We start from the raw sequence: 21,428 nt of genomic DNA, 5'->3' as shown, positions 1-21,428 counted from the left end.
AACAGATTGAATGCTATGAGAATCTGTCTGTCTTCTATTAGCCAGATATTAAATAAAATTTATAAACATGTAAAACAATGCCATTGTGCTCACTTAATTTTCAAAAAATATATAGTTATTTTTTCATTTTAAGATATTAGGAATGTTAACTATGTAATGATATTAGGAATATTAAATATGTAATGAGTTTATTTTTTTAATTAATAAATGTTTTTAAATATCTTTTAATTTTTAATATGAATATCTATATAACTCACATAAACAAAGGTTCTTAGGAATCCTTTCATTTTTAAATTTTTATTGGAGTATAGTTGATTTACAATGTTGTGTTTCTGCTGTACAGCAAAGTGAATCAGTTATACATGTACATATATCCACTCTTTCTTAGATTCTTTTCACACTACAGAGTATTGAGTAGAGTTCCCTGTAATATACAGTAGGTCCTTATTAGTTATCTATTTTATATATAGTAGTGTGTATATGTCAATCCCAATCTCCCAATAGGAATCTTCAGTAATTTTTAAAGTTGTGAAAGTTGTAAAAGTCTACTACCAAAAAGTTTAAAAATTGCCGATCTGATCAATATTCTTGGTTCCTCTAAGAAGGAATATATCTGTCTCCATCCTCTGGTTATCATTCTATTGAATGAGTATTTAAAGACCTAAAGAAAAGGTGACTATACATTCTCTTTTAATTACTGTTTTTATGATTTAGCCATATACTTTACACTCATATTTTTACTTTATACTTAACTTTCAACTTCAGCCTAAAGTGTTTGGTGTTTTCTTTTAATTTTTATTGGAGTATAGTTGCTTTACAATATTGTGTTAGTTTCTACTGTACAGCAAAGTGAATCAGCAATACGTATACATATATCCCCTCTTTTTTGAATTTCCTTCCCATTTAGATACCACACAGCATTGAATAGAGTTCCCTGGGCTATATAGTAGGTTCTCATTAGTTATCTATTTTATACATAGTATCAATAGTGTATATATGTCAATCCCAGTCTACCAATTCATCCCAACCTGCCTTATCCCTTTAGTATCCATACATTTGTTCTCTATGTCTGTGTCTCTATTTCTGCTTTGTATATAAGATTGTCTAAACCAACTTTTTCAGATTCCACATATATGCTTTAATATACGATATTTGTTTTTCTCTTTCTGACTTACTTCACACTGTATGAGTCTCTAGGTCCATCCATGTCTCTACAAATGACCCAGTTTCGTTCCTTTTTATGGCTGGGTAATATTCCATTGTATATATGTACCACATTTTCTTGATTCATTCCTCTGTTGATGAACATTTAGGTTGCTTCCATGTCCTGGCTATTGTAAATAGTGCTGCAATGAATATTGGGGGTGCGTGTGTCTATGCCCAGTAATGGGATTGCTGGGTTATATGGTAGTTCTGTTTTTAGTTTTTTAAGGAATCTCCCTACTGTTCTCCATAGCGGCTGCATCAATTTACATTCCCATCAACAGTGCAAGAGGTTTCCCTTTTCTCCACAACCTCTCCAGCATTTATTGTTTGTGGATTTTTTGTTGATGGCCATTCTGACCCGTGTGAGGTGATACCTCATTGTAGTTTTGATTTGCATTGCTCAAATAATCAGTGATGTTGAGCATCTTTTCTTGTGTTTGTTGGCCATCTGTATGTCTTCTTTGGAGAAATGTCTATTTAGGTCTTCCACCCATTTTTTGATTGGGTTTGTTTTTTTAATATTGAGCTGCATGAGCTGTTTGTATATTTGGAGATTAATCCTTTGTTAGTTGCTTTGTTTGCAAATATATTCTCCCATTCTGAGGGTTGTCTTTTCATGTTGTTTATGCTTTCCTTTGCTGTGCAAAGCTTTTTAAGTTTAATTAGGTCCCATTTCTTTATTTTTGTTTTTATTCTCATTATTCTAGGAGGTGGATCAAAAAAGATCTTGATGCAATATATGTCAAAGAGTGTTCTGCTTATGTTTTCCTCTAAGAGTTTTATAGTATTTGGCCTTTCATTTACGTCTTTAATCCATTTTGAGTTTATTTTTGTGTATGCTGTTAGGGAGTGTTCTAATTTCATTCTTTTACATGTAGCTGTCCAGTTTTCCCAGCACCACTTATTGAAGAGGCTGTCTTCACTCCATTGTGTATACTGGCCTTTTTTGTCATAGATTAAGTGACCATAGGTGCATGGGTTTATCCCTGGGCTTTCTATCCTGAACCATTGATCTATATTTCTGTTTTTGTGACAGTACCATACTGTCTTGATTATTGTAGCTTTGTAGTATAGTCTGAAGTCATGGAGTCTCATTCCTCCAGCTCCATTTCTTTTCCTCAAGATTGCTTTTGCTATTCGAGGTCTTTTGTGTTTCTATGCAAATTGTAAAATTTCTTGTTCTTTTCTATGAAAAATTCCATTGGTAATTTGATGGGGATTGCACTGAATCTGTAGATTGCTTTGGGTGTATAGTCATTTTCACAATATTGATTCTTCCAATCCAAGAACATGATATATCTCTCCATATGTTTGTGTCATCTTTGATTTCTTTCATCATTATCTTATAGTTTTCTGTGTACAAGTCTTCTGCCTCCTTAAGTAGGTTTATTCCTAGGTATTTTATTCTTTTTGTTGCAATGGTAAATGGGATTGTTTCCTTAATTTCTCTATCTGATCTTTCATTGTTAGTATATAGGAATACAAGATTTTTGAGTATTAATTTTGTATCCTGCAACTTAACTAAATTCATTAATTAGCTCTAGTAGCTTTTTGGTGGCATCTTCAGGATTTTCTATGTATAGTGTCATGTCATCTGCAAACAGTGACAGTTTTACTTCTTCTTTGCCAATTTGGATTCCTTTTATTTCTTTTTCTTCTCTGATTGCTGTGACTAGGACTTCTAATACTATGTTGAATAATTGTGGTGAAGTGGGCACCCTTGTCTTGTTCCTGATTTTAGAGGAAATGCTTTCAGTTTTTTTACCATTGACAGTAATGTTTGCTGTGGTTTTGTCATATATGGCCATTATTATGTTGAGATAGGTTCCCTCTGTGCTCACTTTCTGGAGAGTTTTTATCATAAGTGGATGTTGAATTTTGTTGAAAGCTTTTTCTGCATCTATTGAGATGATCGTATGGTTTTTATTCTTCAATTTGTTAATATGGTGTATTACATTGATTGATTTGCATATATTGAAGAATCCTTGCATCCCTGGGATAAATCCCACTTGATCATGGTGTATGATATTTTTAATGTGTTACTGGATTCAGTTTGCTAGTATCTTGTTGAGGATTTTTGCATCTATGTTCATCAGTGATATTGGCCTATAATTTTCTTTTTTTGTGATATCTTTGTCTGGTTTTGGTATCAGGGTGATGGTGGCCTCATAGAATGAGTTTGGGCACGTTCCTCCCTCTGCAATTTTTTGGAAGAGTTTGAGAAGGATGCGTGTTAGCTCTTCTCTAAATGTTTGATAGAATTCACCTGTGAAGCCATCTGGTCCTGTACTTTTGTTTGCTGGAAGATTTTTAATCACAGTTTCAATTTCATTACTTGTGATTGGTCTGTTCATATTTTCTATTTCTTCCTGGTTCAGTCTTGGAAGGTTGTAGTTTTTTAAGAATTTGTCCATTTCTTCCAGGTTGTCCATTTTATTGGCATATAGTTGCTTGTAGTAGTCTTTTATGATCCTTTGTATTTCTGTGGTGTCAGTTGTAACTTCTCCTTTTTCATTTTTAATTTATTGATTTGAGTCTTCTCCCTTTTTTTCTTGAAGATTCTGGCTAAAGGTTTATCAATTTTGTTTATCTTCTCAAAGAATCAGCTTTTACTTTTATTGATCTTTGCTATTGTTTCCTTCATTTCTTTTTCATTTATTTCTGATCTGATCTTTATGATTTCTTTCTTCTGCTAACTTTGGTTTTTTTGTTCTTGTTTCTCTAATTGCTTTAGATGTAAGGTTAGGTTGTTTATTTGAGATGTTTCTTGTTTCTTGAGGTAGGATTGTATTGCTATAAACTTCCCTCTCAGAACTGCTTTTGCTACATCCCATAGGTTTTGGGTCATTGTGTTTTCATTGTCATTTGTCTCTAGGTATTTTTTAATTCCCTCTTTGATTTCTTCGATGATCTCTTGGCTCTTTAGTAGCATATTGTTTAGCCTCCAGGTATTTGTGTTTTTTAGTTTTTTTCCTATAATTCATTTCTAATCTCATAGTGTTGTGGTTGAAAAAGATACTTGATATGGTTTCAATTTTCTTAAATTTGCTGAGTCTTGATTTGTGACCCAAGATGTGATCTATCCCGTGGATTGTTTTCTGTGCACTTGAGAGTAAAGTGAATTCTGCTACTTTTGGACAGAATGTCCTATAAATATCAATTAAGTCTCTCTGGTCCAGTGTTTCATTAAGGCTTGTGTTTCCTTATTAATTTTCTGTCTGGATGATCTATCCATTGGTGTAAGTGGAGTGTTAAAATCCCCCACTATTTTTGTGTTACTGTTGATTTCCCCTTTTATGCCTGTTAGGGTTTGCCTGATGTATTGAGGTGCTCCTATGTTGGGTGCATAAATGTTTACAATTGCTATATCTTCTTCTTGGATTGATCCCCTGATCATTATGTAGTGTCCTTCCTTATCTCTTGTTAGTCTTTATTTTAAAGTCTATTTTGTCTGATATGAATATAGCTACTCCAGGTTTCTTTTGATTTCCATTTGCATGGAATATCCTTTTCTGTCCCCTCACTTTCAGCCTGTATGTGTCCCTAGGTCTGAAGTGGGTCTCCTGTAGACAACATATATGTGGGTCTTGTTTTTGTATACATTTATCCAGTCACTGTCTTTTGATGGGAGCATTTAATCCATTTACATGTAAGGTAATTATTGATATGTATGTTTCTATTACCATTTTCTTAATTGTTTGGGGGGGTTTTTTGTAGGTCTTTTTCTTCTCTTGAGTTTCCCACCTAGAGAAGTTCTTTTAGCATTTGTGGCAAAGCTGGTGTGGTGGTGGTGAATTCTCTTAGCTTTTGCTTGTCTGTAAAGCTTTTGATTTCTCCATCAAATCTGAATGAGAACCTTGTTGGGTAGAGTAATCTTGGTTGTAGGTTTTTCCCTTTCATCACTTTAAATATATTTTGCCACCCCCTTCTTGCCTGCAGAGTTTTTGCTGAAAGATCAGCTGATAACTTTATGGGGATTCCCTTGTATGTTATTTGTTGCTTTTCCCTTGCTGCTTTTAATATTTTTTCTTTTTATTTAATTTTTGTTAGCTTGGTTAATCGTGTCTCATCTGTTTCTCCTTGGGTTTATCCTGTCCAGGACTCTCTGCGCTTCATGGACTTGATGACTATTTCCATCCCCATGTTAGGGAAGTTTTCCACTATAATCTCTTCACATATTTTCTCAAACCCTTTCTCTTTCTCTTCTTCTGGGACCCCTATAATTGAAATGGCGGTGCGTTTAATGTTGTCCCAGAGGTCCCTGTGACTGTCTTCAATTCTTTTCATTCTTTTTTCTTTATTCTGCTCTGTAGTAGTTATTTCCACTATTTTATCTTCCAGGTCACTTATCCGTTCTTCTGCCTCAGTTGTTCTGCTGTTGATTCCTTCTAGTGTATTTTAATTTTCATTTATTTTGTTGTTCATCACTGTTCGTTTGTTCTTTAGTTCTTCTAGGTCCTTGTTAAATATTTCTTGTATTTTCTCCATTCTACTTTCAAGATGTTGGATCATCATTTCTACCATTACTCTGAATTCTTTTTCAGGTAGCTTACCTATTTCCTCTTCATTCATTTGGTTGTGGGTTTTTATCTTGCTCTTTTGTCTGCAGCATATTTCTCCTCTCATTTTTTCTAACTTGCTGTGTTTTGTCTCCTTTTGTCAGGCTGCAGGGTCGTAGTTCCTCTTGCTTCTGGTGTCTGCTCCCAGTGGGCGAGGTTGGTTCAGTGGCTTGTGTAGGCTTCCTGGTGGCGGGGACTGTGTTCTGGTGGGTGGAGCTGGATCTTGTCCCTCTGTTGGGCAGGGCCCCGTCAAGTGGTGTGTTTTGGGGTGTCTCTGGGCTTAATACGACTTTAGACACCTGTCTCTGGTGTTTTCTTTTTTCTTAATTGTTTGGAGATCAGTGGCTCATAATTTCTTTATTAAAACCTTTAATATCCTATACTAGAATCAGAAATTACCTTATTGCTCTCCTTTCCTAAGAATAAGCAACTCTCATTTCTTTAATCTGTGTATCTTTTGTTTTTCAAACTTTATTTAGGTAGCACAGAGAAAACCACAAATCATGATTATTTTAAATGATTAGTTGATTTTGGAATTAAATTACTCTTCTTAACACTATGTCATGTAGAATAAGGATAAATAGCATTTACGCATCATCATTAAGTAAAATACCAACTCTGTTTTATCTGTTTGTGTTTTAGATAGCTTCAGTTATTTCACCGTGTGTAACCTTGCTTAAACTTTCTAACAAATTGATGGCCATTATTTTCTCATGCTGCCTCATGTAATCTGGCATACCTGCCTGCTAGCTTCAGTATAGACCCTGGCTAAGCTTGCCTAGATTCCTGACACATGACATATATGGGTATACAAAGGAATATACCTAACCAGAGACAAAATACTTTAGTTCCCATAAAGTAAATTACCCATTTGCAGTAAGGCCTTATTTTATCCCCATTTCCTTTAGTTTTATGGTACCTGCAACAGCAGGCATAACTTTCCCCTCTTCTCGGGCAGAATAATACAGTAAAAGAAGGGTAGTTTACAGTTTAGGAGCTACTTTGCCTCTGTATCTCTCTGAACCTAGTTTACATTATACCATATCACAGTGCTTCTTTCATGGGAAACTAAATTCATATTCATAAATAGTTACTACTTAATGTAGCAAAAAGACTGTTTAGACTTTGGAGTCAGCATGTTCTAGTTTGGATATACAGTTCATTAATCGTAGCTTCTTAGGAAAGTCATATATAAAATGGGGAATTAGAGTGCTTATTCCTTAAATTTTACAGGATAACTTCTTGTGCTTCCTTGGAAATAAAAGGGGCCTGTCTTTTGGTATAAATAAAATATAAAATTTTTATTAGAGCATGTCTTTATCAAAGTATATGTTAATACTAAACTTTGAGAATTCAAATAGAGTTTCCAGTTATTGATATCTATTTTTTGACTCATATTTCAGGAGTTATTAAATTCTTTTAAATGATTCAATGCAGTTCTCCTCTCCTAACCTCCCTTGTATGCAAACACTATAAGGGCAGGGAGTTAATCTGTTTTCTTAACAATATGCCTAACTTCTAAAATAGTACCTGGCAAACAGCGACTACTCAAAAATAATGTTGCATGGAAGAAAAGTTTTAAAAGCAACTGAAAGTGTATGTGTATGTTAAGTGACTGGGAGGATAAGAGTGTTATGGCAAGAAACTGAGGCCCTAAGAGAGAAGACTGTTATTTTGGGGGGAGCTCAATTGAATATGAGATAATGATGAAATATGCAAGAGAAATGGGGCTCTGAGAAGTTAGAATATGGTCTAAAGGTGACATTAGACAGAGTGAAAGAGCATTAAGAATTATCACAGAAGTGATAGTAGAAGCACTTTGAGAGAAACCATGATTCTGCTACCACTGTCTATCATTTGGGTTCTGATAAAAGTTTACAGCTTACAAAGTGTATTCATAGAAACCATTGAAAGATAAGTGACTTTAAGAGTAGATGTGCTCTCTGAAAGGAGGGAATGTGTACGGAGAAGTAAATAGATTCAGGAAGTGAATTTGCTTCCAGTAAATGGATAGGAAAGTGAAGCCATCTTCATGGGTAAAAGATTGTACTGAAAAAAATTAAGAGGTCTGTTAAAAAGATGTGTAGTTATGGAAACCGAGGTGATACAGAGGTCAGGATATAAATGAATTATTAGCAGTTTCAGATTAAAAACAAGAATTGAGGACAGTGATAAGAATTTAGCTCTTAGGAAATTCTTAGTGATGTGAAAGAGTGCAATTTTAGTACAGTGATCAGAATAGGGTCATACTGAAGTAGAGATTAAATGTAGAAGAAATATAGGTAGCAGATATAAACTGACTGTTTGATAATTAACAGTGAAAGAATCTAGAAAAACAGATGGCTTCTGGATGGGTTATTAGGGTCAAATGAAAGGGATTTTTTTTTTCCAGGTTAATGTTTTCCTTACTCCATCTTCCTGCCAATTATCTCCTGGCCTTGTTCCAGAATTAACCTTATATGCAAGTAGTAAAATATACTTCATAATTACCGGCATAGTTATAGAAAGGTGCCTATCTAAAACTTACATATCAATTATAAATTTATAGTTCTGTTTATTCATTCATGTAAATTAAAGAAGACTCTACCTTTGAAATTAAACAGATAATAAAAAAGTAGTAATATGAATCAATAAAATTAGAATATCCAGCTTTACAGTTTTAGTACAAAATATTTATGCAGGTATGGTACTATGTCTAATAAATTTGAGAATCTTTCCTGAATAAATATGTATAAAGAAGCTATTTTAATACTTTAACTTCAGAGTAATAACCTTTGTTTGGTTTGATTAACCAGAGTCTAGCAGATTGGGTATAAGAACATTTGCAAAATTATCACACTATCTCTTCCCTCTATTGGGGAGGATCTAGAATTGTTTAATGAGAGAGAGATTGAAAGAGAAAGAGAGCTTTCTCCATATCAACTGACATCCTTCCAACTTGTATTAAATTCCGTGGTGATAATTCCTTGTATTAAATTCCATGGTTTGTTTCTCTCCTGAACAAACTAAAAGAGAAAATAAATGATATATTGGAAATAGGGATAGGAAAGGCTAAATAAATGTGGTTGTACAGAATCTTATAGACTCTGAATTAATTTTAATAATTTATTTCTAAATTAAATTTTTAAGAATATGAAATCTTTTTTATTCTTAATAATGCCTCTTGGAAGAAGTTTTAATCTTGAACACATTTTTAGAGTATTGTTTAGATTTTGGTTATTCATTATAATCCACTATAATTCAACCATTATAAATACAGGGAAATATTATTGAGAATATTATCATCAGTTGTTGACTTAGGGAAAATGTATTTTTCCCTTTTTTTTCGTTTAAACTATGAAGCAACATTATGGTTATATAAATAAAACTACTCACATTCCTGACTCCCTTAAACAACTGTTAGAATTATTCCATGTTCTCTTCTAGTTTTAGCTATAAATGTTCATAGATAGACTTTTCAATGACTTTATAATTTATAATTTTCTATTGTATAGAAAGACCATGATTTATGTTTCCCATTTTTCCTATAACCAGACATTTAAGTTACTACAGATTTTTCTATTCAAAATAACAGTATATTGAATGTCATTGTTCCTATAGATTTTTATTCTTTAAGTTATTTCCTTTAGGATAAATTCCAGGAGTAGGTTTACTTGGTCAAAGACTATCAACCATATATTAGTTGGATATATATATTATATATATTAGGTATATATTTACGTTGATTATATATATAATATATATGTTAGCTATTATGTAACTTGTGTAAGATCATATAGCTAAAAAGTGACAGAGCTGGGATTAGAGTCTGGCAGTCTGTACTAGATACCATGTTCTTTACCAGTCTGCTACACTGCTGGCTTGAGAGATCTAGAATTGTATCTTAAGATATTCCCAATAAAAGTAATATTCATTCAGTTCATCTATAAAAATTATAGCAAGAGTCTGCTCTGTGTCTGACACTGTATTGGGGATTCAAGAAAGAACAGGATATAGACCCTGCCGTAGAAGGCTGTAAACCAAGTGGGAGAAGGGAAAAGATATGTAAGAAAGTAACTATGATACAATGTAATGAATTATATAATTAGGATATTATAGGAAGACAAAGAAGGGAAAGACCAAATGCCACTGGAGGAGGCAGCCTAGTGTAAAGAGGCTTCTAAGTAGGGCTGGGTTTGTTTAGATGGCTAGGTCAGGTCTTGGGGAACCAAATAGCAGAGCAAGCAATGAAGAGCCTACAAATGTACTGCAGGGGGTCAGAAGGCCATAAAGGCTATGTAGGACTGTAGAGAAAATATGCACAGTTAGGGTTTTCTGAGCAAATTTTACTAGAACTTGGGACCTGGGCTTAAAAGACAAGCCTTGGAAGTTAAACTTTGACTGAGTAGAGATTGAGAACTCCAGAGAGGTTTACCTCTCAGGAGATACATGTTTACATTTGAATAAGGTGTAAAGAGTGGATGAGACCTGAGGCCATTGAGACATTCCCTAAGTTGTAAGACTCAGAGATGCTAGTCTTATCTTCTGCCGAGAAACATATTTTACATTCCAAACCATAAGAACCCAGGATCTTCCCTAGGACAATTTGTTCATACCCAGGGATAGGTTCCCCGCCTCCAACACCCCCCAACCCACTTCTCTCCCCGCCTCCCCCCATCTCCAGAGGGGAGGAGTTCTGCTCTACAAGCCTTCCAGAGTCTTATTTTTGCAGCTAATTGCTTTATTAACTTCCTATTGTTGCTGTAACAAATTACCACAAACTTGGTGACTTAACACAAATTTACTGTCTTAAAGCTCTGGAGATCAGAAGTCTGAAATGGTTTCACTGGATTAAATTCAAGGTTTTGGCAGAGCTGTATTCCTTCTGCAGGTTCCTGGGTAGAATCCCTTACCTTACCTTTTCCAGTTTCCAAACCTGCCTGCACTTCTTGGCTTGTGACCCCTTCTACCATTTTTAAAGACAGAAGCATAGCATCTTCCAATATCTCTCTGATTCTCACCCTCCTGTCTTTCTCTTCTAAGGACTCAAGATTACATTGGGCCCACCTGGATAATCTAGGATAATTTCCCAATGTCGAGAACCTTAACTTAATCTTATCTGCGAAGTCCCTTTTACCTTGTAAGGTAACATATTCACAGGTTCCAGGGATTAGGATATAAACCTCTTTGGGGTGGGGACATTAGTCTGCCTGTCACATTCGCCCACAGTGCAGACCCCAGTACATGTATTGTACTGTGATGTCTCATCTGGCTTGGATTGCATTACCCCAGTGGTAAGAGTTGGGTTATGAAGGACTGGCATGGTTATTATAAGTAATAATATTTCATTTGTTTCTGCTTCAGAGACTTCATGTCTTACTTTCAGGCTAGTTTTGAAGGGCTATATTGCTGAGCTGTGTAGAATCTTGAATTATAAAAACAGGAAATATCCAGAGTTGTTCTAAAAGTTGTCTGGGACCTTCTACTGCTTTAGGACAGCTCACTCAGCCTTTTTCTCATAAGAGCTTTCCAGCTTGACTAACTCATTCAAATTGAAAAGCCCATCCTAGTTCCTTTTTGGTCAGGGTTTTTGTTTTTTCTTGTTCTAAGCTGAAACTAACCTAAAAACAATTCAGATGAATCTAGGATTTAAGAGTTTGGCTCTGCTTCCTTCCCATTGCTCTTCTGCACTTGGACATAGGAACGCAAATGATACCAGCCCTCCACAGTAAATGTGACTCATCTTCAGATATGGGACTGTATGCCCATTTCATAGTGTATTTGTGGTTTTTAATACAGGCTGACTGTATTTTAGTAGGTTTTATACAGCTTATTTTCCAGTATCCTATTGCCACTGAACTGGCTCAAATATTAATCCATTGACCCTAGCTCAAGGATGTAGTGGATGCTAGGCACGGATGCTAGGCACAACCCTCAGATCTGGGTTTGGCAGTAGCTAAGGCAGCTCATCTAGACCTATCATTGGTAAGGGCTACCACCTTGGAATTAGATCTTTTTCTCCCAGAACTAACCATAGCTTACTCCCCTCAAAAAGTATTACACCGTGTAATATGTGCCTTATTCTTTCAAAGGCTAGCCAAAGACTTAGGTAGAGAAATTTCTCCTAGATTTAACATTTAACGTTCCCACTAGCTCCCAGACTTAGGCATTGCTTGCTTTGCTTGTATTGTCACCATCCTTATTAAGTAAGTATGTACTCAAGAGAAAAAACAGAGCAGAGCAGTAAAGAAAAAAATTGATGTGGTGTGTTTAATAATGTACCTAAGGCATTTATGTTAACTGACATACTAGTCTCTAAGTCGCCCTTTCGGTTCCTTTCCTTCTTCCTCCCCTTCCTTTTCTCTTATCTTCCTTGTTTCTTCACTTCTCTTTCATTTTCCTTTTCCTTACCTTTTTTTCTTCCTATGCCTTTTTCTCTTTAATTAGCAAATACTGTAAAGATATTCAACTTTGGTTTTTTGGTATTATTATTCTAGAATGGAGTTTTTTATAACTACGAATTAGTCATTCCACGTATTTTGAAACAGTGCTTCAATAGAAATTGGATTAGCAGCTTAGAAGTAGAGTTTCCCTTTTAAATGTATCTTCTGTGTACTATTTCAAGGTAGGAAAAAACTGATTTTCATCCTTTTCCTTTACCATTTTAGGACCTTTCTTTTTGGTAGAGATGGAAATCCAAATAAACGGAATGTGCACAATGAAACATCTATGCACTTGTTATGTATGGGCCCTCAGATTATGATATCGGAAGGAGCCCTTCATCCTCGCTTAGCACGCCCCGCGGAAGATGATTTTAGAAGAGCAGACTGTCTGCAGATGATTTTAAGATGGAAAGGAGCAAAACTTGACCAAGGCGAATATGAGAGAGCAGCTGTTGATGCCGTTGATAACAAAAAGAACACACCCCTGCACTATGCCGCTGCCTCAGGGATGAAGACCTGTGTAGAGGTAAAACTTTGGTGGTGGCTTTTTTTTTTTAATATTCTGCATGGTAAAATCTGTGTCTTGGTAATGTGTGATAATCAGTTTTGTTTTACTTATCTTAACAGTTAATTTAGCTAGTCATTTCTGTCCCTTTTGTGGTTCTAAAAGAATCAGGAGCCCTTGTTTTAGGGTAAACAAACCCATAAACATTCATCCTTGGAAATAAAATGGAATTAGGAGCAATTGAAAATTTGCTAACATTCCTGAAGATAACAGTCATCATACAAACTATCATACTGAGAGTAATAGTTTTAGTAGAGATATGTTCTACATTTTTGGCTTATGTTTAGAAGCCAATTTATAAAATTTATACATATGGCAAATCTTGACAAGTGGGACCTTTAGCTATATATAGAATTGATCAGTTCCCTAAGCAATTGATAAATATTAATGAATACATTTATTGGGGTCTTTTAAAAACATATATATATATTAAAATATGCTGTTTTTTTCTGTGGAGTCTGCATTAAAGTGCCTGAATACTATATTGTAATTGAGTTTTTCCATATATGTTTTTCATATATATATAAATATCTAACAACAAGCTTAGGTAAAATCAACCATATAGTGTAGGATCTTAACTAAGCTAAGAAATCATTACTCTTTATACTGTCATCACTACTCTGCATACAGAAGAACAGGTTTCTCTCAGCTATGTAGAGGTCAGTCCATACATATTTCTTAGAAGTTCTTTTGTATAGATGTATTTAAGTTTCAGTGGGGAGAATTCTAGATTGAATCACAGAGTATCCACTTACCAAAAATGTAGGACTTTATTGGAAAAACAATGATCCAGATTAAATATATATTAATCAGATTAAAATACATATCTGAAAATTTAATATTTCCTTAATCTTATTCATCTATATAAACTTTATACTTCTAAATTGATAAATATACCAAAAAACATGAAGGTCCTTCATTTTCTTACTCGTGTTAAAAGGTTATGGCCACTTAGGGACTTCTCTGGTGGCACAGTGGTTAAGAATCCTCCTGCCAATGCAGGGGACACGGGTTCAATCTCTGCTCCAGGAAGATGCCACATGCTGCGGAGCAACTAAGCCCATGTGCCACAACTACTGAGCCTGCGCTCTAGAGCCCGCAAGCCACAACTACTGAGCCCACACACCAAAACTACTGAAGCCCGCACACCCTAGAGCCTGTGTGCTGCAACAACTGAAGCCCATGCACCCTAGAGCCTGTGTGCTGCAACTACTGAAGCCCGCGAGGTCTAGGGCCTGCGTGCAACAACTGCTGAGCCCATGTGCTGCAACTGCTAGAGCCCGTGCAACTAGAGCCTGTGCTCCGCAACAAGAGAAGCCACTGAAGTGAGAAGCCCACACACTGCAACAAAGAGTAGCCCCCACTCGCCACAACTAGAGAAAGCCGGCGTGCAGCAACGAAGACCCACTGCAGCCAAAAATAAATTCTAAAAAAAAAAAAAAAAAGGTTATGGCCATTTATATGATTTCTTTAGTGTATCTGAAGTGTCAGTTATTTTCACTTCTAGAACCTTTCTGATCTTATCTTGTGTTTATTGCTGTTGTTTGTGATACTTATTAATATTTTAGAATCTTTGTCATTTCATCGCTTGGGTTTGTGTCACCTTTGCCCACTAGTTAATTAGTGACAGTCATTAACTTGAAACTAATTTTAAGCTTTGCTTTCTAACTTTGATTCATGGTGTGGTGGAAGGATGTTCTAGGATTTTGCGGGAGGGAGGCTATGGGCAGAATTCCTGAGGCTTTTTACACAAGTCTTTTTGTATGTTGTTCTATGCCCACCTCTTATGAAAGAATCACTGCCTATAGTGACTCATCATTGTTGACGGGACTGCATCATATTTCTCAAGTGAGTTAGAGTAGAAAATATCTTACTCTTGATAGTAATAATAATGCTCTTAAACTGCTGCTTTAATATCTTGCTTCCAAAAATTCTCTATAAGCATTGCTTTAGAAGTTGTTCATTTTGAAGTATGTTTGCAATGACATGTTATTAAATTATTTTTAAAAATTGAATGTGGTGTTTTTACCAACATTGTTTTTTGCTCAGTGCAGGGAATTAGTACCAGGTTTATTCTGAGCTGACAGGCCTGATGATTTGCTTGGTGTGAATGTATGTGTAAGTTTTAACTGTTTGATCTGTCAGCAAATCACTTTATACAAACCACACCATTTAATGACTGTTTTCATTTTTTTGTGTTCAGAAGAGCTCTTTGACTTAATGTAAAACACCTCAAATAGAGCCCTATAAATACCTTCATTGCATTTATTCTAGTTGTCATCAACAAATTTTAGCACATCATTTTACCCATATAAAGCTATCTTAAATCTCTTATATATACTTGACTGTATACCCAGCCTTAGGTCTTAAATGACTTTTGATAATGTTTACTGTTAATTAAACCAGAAGAGTTTCACAGGGAAGTGTACATTAATTTCCAGAGGCCTTATGTTTTCTAGTTCTAGTGAGTAAAACAAATACATTGAAATACATAACCTACTATATAACTGTACTTCTTAGAGAATTAGTCCTCGAGTGTCTTAGTGTTTGTATAAGGTCTTCTAACATTCACTGTGCTCATTGGTACCAAGCATGATATAAAGGGTTTGGGTTGAGTAAAAGACTATTATCAGATATTTACTAATTTTTTTCATTAAGCTAAGCTATCATAGTATGGTATATAGGGCACTGGTTTCTAGTCTTGGTCCTCACAGAGACTGTCTGTAAGACCTTGAGCGAATCACTCAACCTCTTTGAGATTATCAGTCTCAACCATCCAATAGGAAGCTATCACAGTTATCTCAAAAGACCCCTTTTAGTGCTAATTTTCTCTTAATCTGTGATTGCAGTAAAATATATCCCATTTTCAGTGTCTAGTCTTTGAGGTTAAATTGATTATTTTACTCCATGGTTAAGGCCAAGCTATTTTTTTTAACTCTTGAGGACATATCTATGGAAATACGTCTTTTCTAGTTGTTGAAGATGTTTTTCTCTCTGTGTGTTTATCTAAGGACAGAGCTGATAAAGTCAACAGCAGACAATTTCACATGTGCATTTAAACACGTACTTTCCTATGGCTCATTATCTTGAACCATATAAATGAAATGTTTAAAAACTTCCCCTTCTCTCTATAATAATTGTGTTCCATAGTCAGCTAAAGGGACACACACATACATACACACATAGAACATAACATAAAAGTATCTTTTTTTAAAATTTATTTATTTTATTTATTTTGGGCTGCATTGGGTCTTCGTTGCTGCAGGCGGTTTTCTTTAGTTGCGGTGAGCGGGGCACACCCCCTATCGCTGCACGTGTTGGGGGGGCCCTGGGGCCCTTGCTGCGGTGGCCTCTTCCCCTGCAGAGCATGGGCTCCAGGCGCACAGGCTTCAGTAGTTGTGGTTCGCCAGCTCTAGAGCACAGGCTCAGCAGCTGCAGTGCATGGGCCTAGCCACTCCCTGGCATGTGGGATCTTCCCGGACCAGGGATTTCTGAGGTCCAGCTCTGTGCAGGTGAAAGGTCCCGCAGGGGTCCTGTTTTCTGCTTCCTCGTCTGGGAGAAGAGAGTGTCTAGATCTCTTTAGGGAAATGCAGGAAGTTCGGCAGCCACAGGAGGACAGGGTAGAGGGAAGACTGAATGTAAACGCCTCCCTCCTTTTTCTCTTGTGCTGCTGGCTGCTGCCTCGTGCTTTTTCCTCTCTTTCTATCTCTCACAAGTTGTGCTGAGAGAAGAAACATAGACCAGAAAAGGGGTGCACCCTGGACGTGTGTGTGTGTGTGTGTGAAACATAGACCAGAAAAGGGGTGCACCCTGGACGCGCGCGCGCGCGCGCGTGCGTGCGTGCGTGCGTGTGTGTGTGTGTGTCCCCGTCCCCAGAGGCTGGAACCACAGTTCCTCTGATGAACCCTGGAGGCGGCCCAGGTCCTGATTGGTGGTTGCCATGCAGACCCACCTAAGCCTCTTTCACCTGAGCTGTATTATCTGAAGAGGGCGCCTCTCTGACCTGACAGTCACCTGAGAAGACCAGGGAGTGAGAGCGAGCCTGTGTCCAGATGGCATTCTCTGCCCTGTCCTCCCCCCGCAGGCACTTGGGGTGGCACAAACTGGGGGAGCCAGACCATGCTTGCTGCACTCTCTGTAGAGCCCTAGGTGGACCTGTTTGGGGCAGATGTTTCCAGCTACTTGGTGAATGGTTCCTGGCCAGAACCCACTCTTTCCACCCACTCCCTCCACCAGGAGAGGGGTGATTCAGGAGCAGAGGGCAGGGGCCTTCACCTTTAATCACCACATCCTCACCTGTCCTCCTCTTTGCTAATCGAAATTCTCTCCTTCCCTCAAGTCAAGCTCAAGTGCAGAAAGTTCTTCTGATGTTCTGGAGGAGGGGCGAGGCTAAGGAAATAATCCAGGGAGAGGAGGAAAGATGGACTGTGATTATTGAGTTTGAGGTATTTGAGCTAACATGAGGGGCTGGCAGGAGCCCTCCTGTTGCTGTTCTCCCAAATCCCACATTCACATCTGGGCCTCCTGCCTGTCTCTGTGCTCTGGGCACTGTCACTTGCAGACTATTCTGGCTTCGGGCCCATGTGGGCCAGACTGCCCCTAACAGACATCAGAAACCGATGCATGCTGCCCTGTGGGGGGCCTCAGGGGTGCTCGAGTGGGCACTAAGCTGCATTGTAATAGACCTCAAGTGTTGCTGTACCAGGTACCAGGTGGTAGAGTGACTTCTGGATACACCTTGTCCTGATTATATTGAAAATAAAGCAGAAGGCATCGCCAAGAAGAAATTAAACCATGCCTGATGAGCTGCCTCACACTGCTCACCCGCCTGCCTGCATGTTTTGACTGTGTTCCTAGATGAAATGCCACTTTGCGCTTGCTCTGTGGCTGGTTCCATTAGGCATATCTGCCGTCCCTCCTCATCCAGCTGCTCAAGCAGGGGTCTTGAGTCAGGAGCTGGACCATATACCTCTCTTGACCAGTTCACAGCCCAACAGTCCCAAAGATTGGGAAGGTCTCTTGGGAACGGGAGACTCCCATGTTTTGAGGAGCTGAAGTTGACCTCCTCGCACTCACAGTTCCCTGGTGGCCTCCACCCCAGGACCAGCTAAGGCCAGAGCAGCCTGGGGCAGGTAGCCAGGAGTCCCCACCTCTGAGCATCCCACCTCTATCCTGACGCAAGGGCAGAAATTCCAAGGCATTTCCATGCTGGGGAGAAGGGAAGAGCGGGATGAGAAGGCTTTGCTCTCCCTTTGGGAAAGTTGCTAAAAAGTGACGAGAGGGCCTCCCTGGTGGCGCAGTGGTTGGGAGTCCGCCTGCCGATGCAGGGGATACGGGTTCGTGCCCCGGTCTGGGAGGATCCCATGTGCCGCGGAGCGGCTGGGCCCGTGAGCCATGGCCGCTGGGCCTGCGCGTCCGGAGCCTGTGCTCCACAACGGGAGAGGCCACAACAGTGAGAGGCCCGCATACCACAAAAAAAAAAAAAAAAAAAAAAAAGTGACGAGAAGAGGTCAGTGACTAAGTCACAAATGCGTTCATGCAGCACGTATGTCTAGAGCACTGTTGTGTGCAGGTATACCAGTTGCTGGCTTAGGGTGTGTGATCCCGTTCCCCTCTCCCTCGCTCCACACTTCCCAGCCAAGCCCCCGTGAGGCTGGGTCAGATGAGTAGAAGGTGGAATTCTTGCAGGAGAGTGGAGAGCAGAGACAGTATTAGGGTTCAGAGCTAAATGCCTTTATCTTCCTGCTGTATAATCTTGGGTCCACCACAGACCATTCTAGTTGAATGAAAAAATTCATCCCGTGGATTAGTCTTAAAACCTCACCCTCAAACACACACGCGCGCGTGCACACACACAGCGCGCACACACACACAATTAATGTAAAAGAGATCATGCCAGTTCTGAGCCATCAAAGGAAGATCCCTCTGCAGCAGTGTGCTAAGGACTCCTGACCTGTGACTTTGGGGAACATGCACATAGATGACCAGGTTCTTAGCATCCTCCCTCTCGACATAGCTGGCCCTTCCCTGTACTTTTCAGTGATGCCTTCAACCAGGAGAGGGGGATCATCCCCTCCCTCCTCCCTCCCCCACCTGCTGCCTTGACACCACAAAGAGGGCTCGATGTTTGTGTTGACTGCTCATTTCTTTTCATCTGTTAACCTGTGGAGGCTTTGTGATTATCCATGCTGAGTGTGAGTTTGTACTGGGGAGAGAAGGTGGTTGTGTTTTTTTTCTCTCATTTGACATCAGTGGAGGTTGTCAAAGCATAGGTAAATATTCAGCAACCATTCAAATGGAGAAACACCAGTGGGGCCCATGACATTGCCTCACAAATGGTGTTTGATTAATAAATTGGAGATGTGGAATTGCGAAGCCATTGGTGCAGGGCTGGATTAAAAACATCTTAATCATAGAGTTCTTTTGGGAACTTGCAGGTGTGACAGTATCAGTGGCTAAATATTTTATAAATATATGTATGTGTATATACATATATATACATTTATAAATATATGTATATGCATATATATATATATATATATATATATATATATATAGAATATCTAGCCCTGATACAGGGCTAGATATTCTCATGCTATATTGCTGCCTAGTTGACAGTGGACATTCCAACAGTCTCTCAAATTCAGTGTTTCCAAAACTGTACTCAGTCTTCTCTACCCACCAGTTCCTCCTCTTGACTGCCTTATTCCTATTAATGATGCTACCATTATCCCCATATCTTGTCTTGATACCTGGATTTACCTTGGAGCTGTTTTTGTTTTGTTTTGTTTTGTTTTTGCGTCAAACGTATGCCACTCATTTGCAGAATTAAACTCTTCCTTGCCGCTTTTGGCCAGCCCCTTCTTTTTATCTCTGTTGGCCACCTTCTAACAACAGGTGCTTATATCAAATCCTCACTTTGTATTTTTCAGAACTTCCTTGAGTAGGAAAATCTGGAGTTTCACAAATATTTATCATTCAAAATTATTTATGAGATAAAAGTAACACAGAGGAGTGGGCTGCAATTGTTTGAAAATTAGAAATGCTTATATGTTGAACATTTATTAAGGCAAACTATAATTAAAGCCCCTTTAATTCTAATTTTTTCATATTTAAAAGAATTATTTCAAGGGTAAGCAAACTTTTTTCTGTGAAAGCCCAGATAGTAAATATTTTAGGCAACTGCTCAACTATGCCACAGTATCCTGAAAGCAGCCATAGACCACTGTCTATGTGAGCATGGCAGTGTTCCAATAAAACTTTGTTTATGGGCATTCCCACTTGAATTTCTTATAATTTTCACATACCACGAAATAATTTTTGATTCTTTTCAACCATTTTAAGATGTACAAGTAGGTTTTAGTTTGTGGGCTATACAGGAACAGGCAGCAGGCTAGACTTGGCTCACAGGCCTTAGTTTGCAGTGGACCCCTGCATTATGCAAAGATTGGGAGAGGAAACCAAAGTTGACTCCACACTATAGAAGCTTATTTTAAATATGTAAAATAACATTATCAATATGTAGCAAGTCCTGTATGCTTTAAGTATACAAAGAACTTAAAAAATACTATGTAATGGCTGCCCAGTGCACAAAAACGGAACTCCATTAAAATATAAATGTTACAAGAATTTAATACTATAAAAAACACACTTTTTTCTTGGTTGCTGAGTTTTTGTTTTTCCACTTTGGAATAGAGATGGACTTCGGAGAGGAATGATGGGTTAGGTCTATTAGCAAGGCCCAATTAAAAGTTTAGTGATTTTTCCTCCCCTTGGCAGACTTCCCTAGATCAAGCCTAGTCATTAGGCCTCATTTTATTTATATTGGTGCTTCACCCGTCACAGTGATTGAAGAACTGGTTGATGTGACAGAGGTGGTGGTTGTGTTTAATAGTGCTTCAGCTTTTTGTGAAAAGCATTTTTTTTAATGAGTATGATCTTTAGATATTTCCTATGCATCCTTGTCCTACTTGCTTATTCAAAGCTTTAAGTGTAGCTGCTTATTGTTAGATTAAATAAAGGTCACTAGAAAACCAAAGGTGGTAAGTCACACTTCCCTTTACAGCTACAGGGGCTATTTGACACTGGCAGCTATCAGAGTATTTCACACTTCATTGAAAAGCCAAAAAAACCATTCACAAATCATACTGAAGAGTTTTACTTAATTATATTGTGTTTTTTAGCGCCTGGGGTTTTAAAACTGTAAAAAGAATACAGAAATTGTAGTCTCAGCTCAGCAACTGAGTAACTTTGCCTGTTTCTGGGCCTCAGTTTTCTAATTTTTAATCAAGAAAGTTATGATTTCATTATTGCCTCCAAAACATTATGATGCTAAGAGCTATTAATTATTTAGGCATTAACTGTTATAGGCATTGAAGGGAAGGAGACATCATTTAAATTTTACTTAGCCCAGAAGATTTCATGGGTAGTAGTAATATCTGAGTGGATGAGATTTCAGTTTAAATATTTGGAGGAGGCTACTCAAAACGTGGCCCTCAGCATCAGTAACGCCTGGGAGCTTGTTATAAATACAAATTCTTGTGCCCCACAGACCTCCAGATTCCAAATCAGAATCTCTGGGGGTAGACTCCAGGAATGCTTTAAGCAAGTTTTACTGGTTATTCATTTGCATGTTATAGTTTGAGAAGCACTGTTCTAGGCCTCAAACAAATGCAG

At 37.9% G+C, this 21,428-nt stretch overlaps 1 protein-coding gene across 5 annotated transcripts in view; it reads left to right on the top strand.

Annotated features, from left to right (window-relative positions):
- ANKIB1 (ankyrin repeat and IBR domain containing 1) overlaps window positions 1–21,428 on the top strand; it is a 156,444-nt gene that overhangs the window by 74,632 nt on the left and 60,384 nt on the right. For all 5 annotated transcript variants that reach the window (XM_082631662.1, XM_082631660.1, XM_082631661.1 and 2 more), the window contains one exon: window positions 12,413–12,713. In XM_082631662.1, the coding sequence (XP_082487788.1) occupies window positions 12,413–12,713 (301 nt within the window). The remainder of the gene's footprint in view (window positions 1–12,412; window positions 12,714–21,428) is intronic.

Source organism: Mesoplodon mirus (assembly GCF_964341445.2).
Source record: "Mesoplodon mirus genome assembly, chromosome: 9".
NCBI classification, from domain to species: domain Eukaryota; kingdom Metazoa; phylum Chordata; class Mammalia; order Artiodactyla; family Ziphiidae; genus Mesoplodon; species Mesoplodon mirus.
The sequence above is the reverse complement of the archived record's forward strand: the minus strand, read 5'-3'. Positions and strand labels throughout refer to the sequence as shown.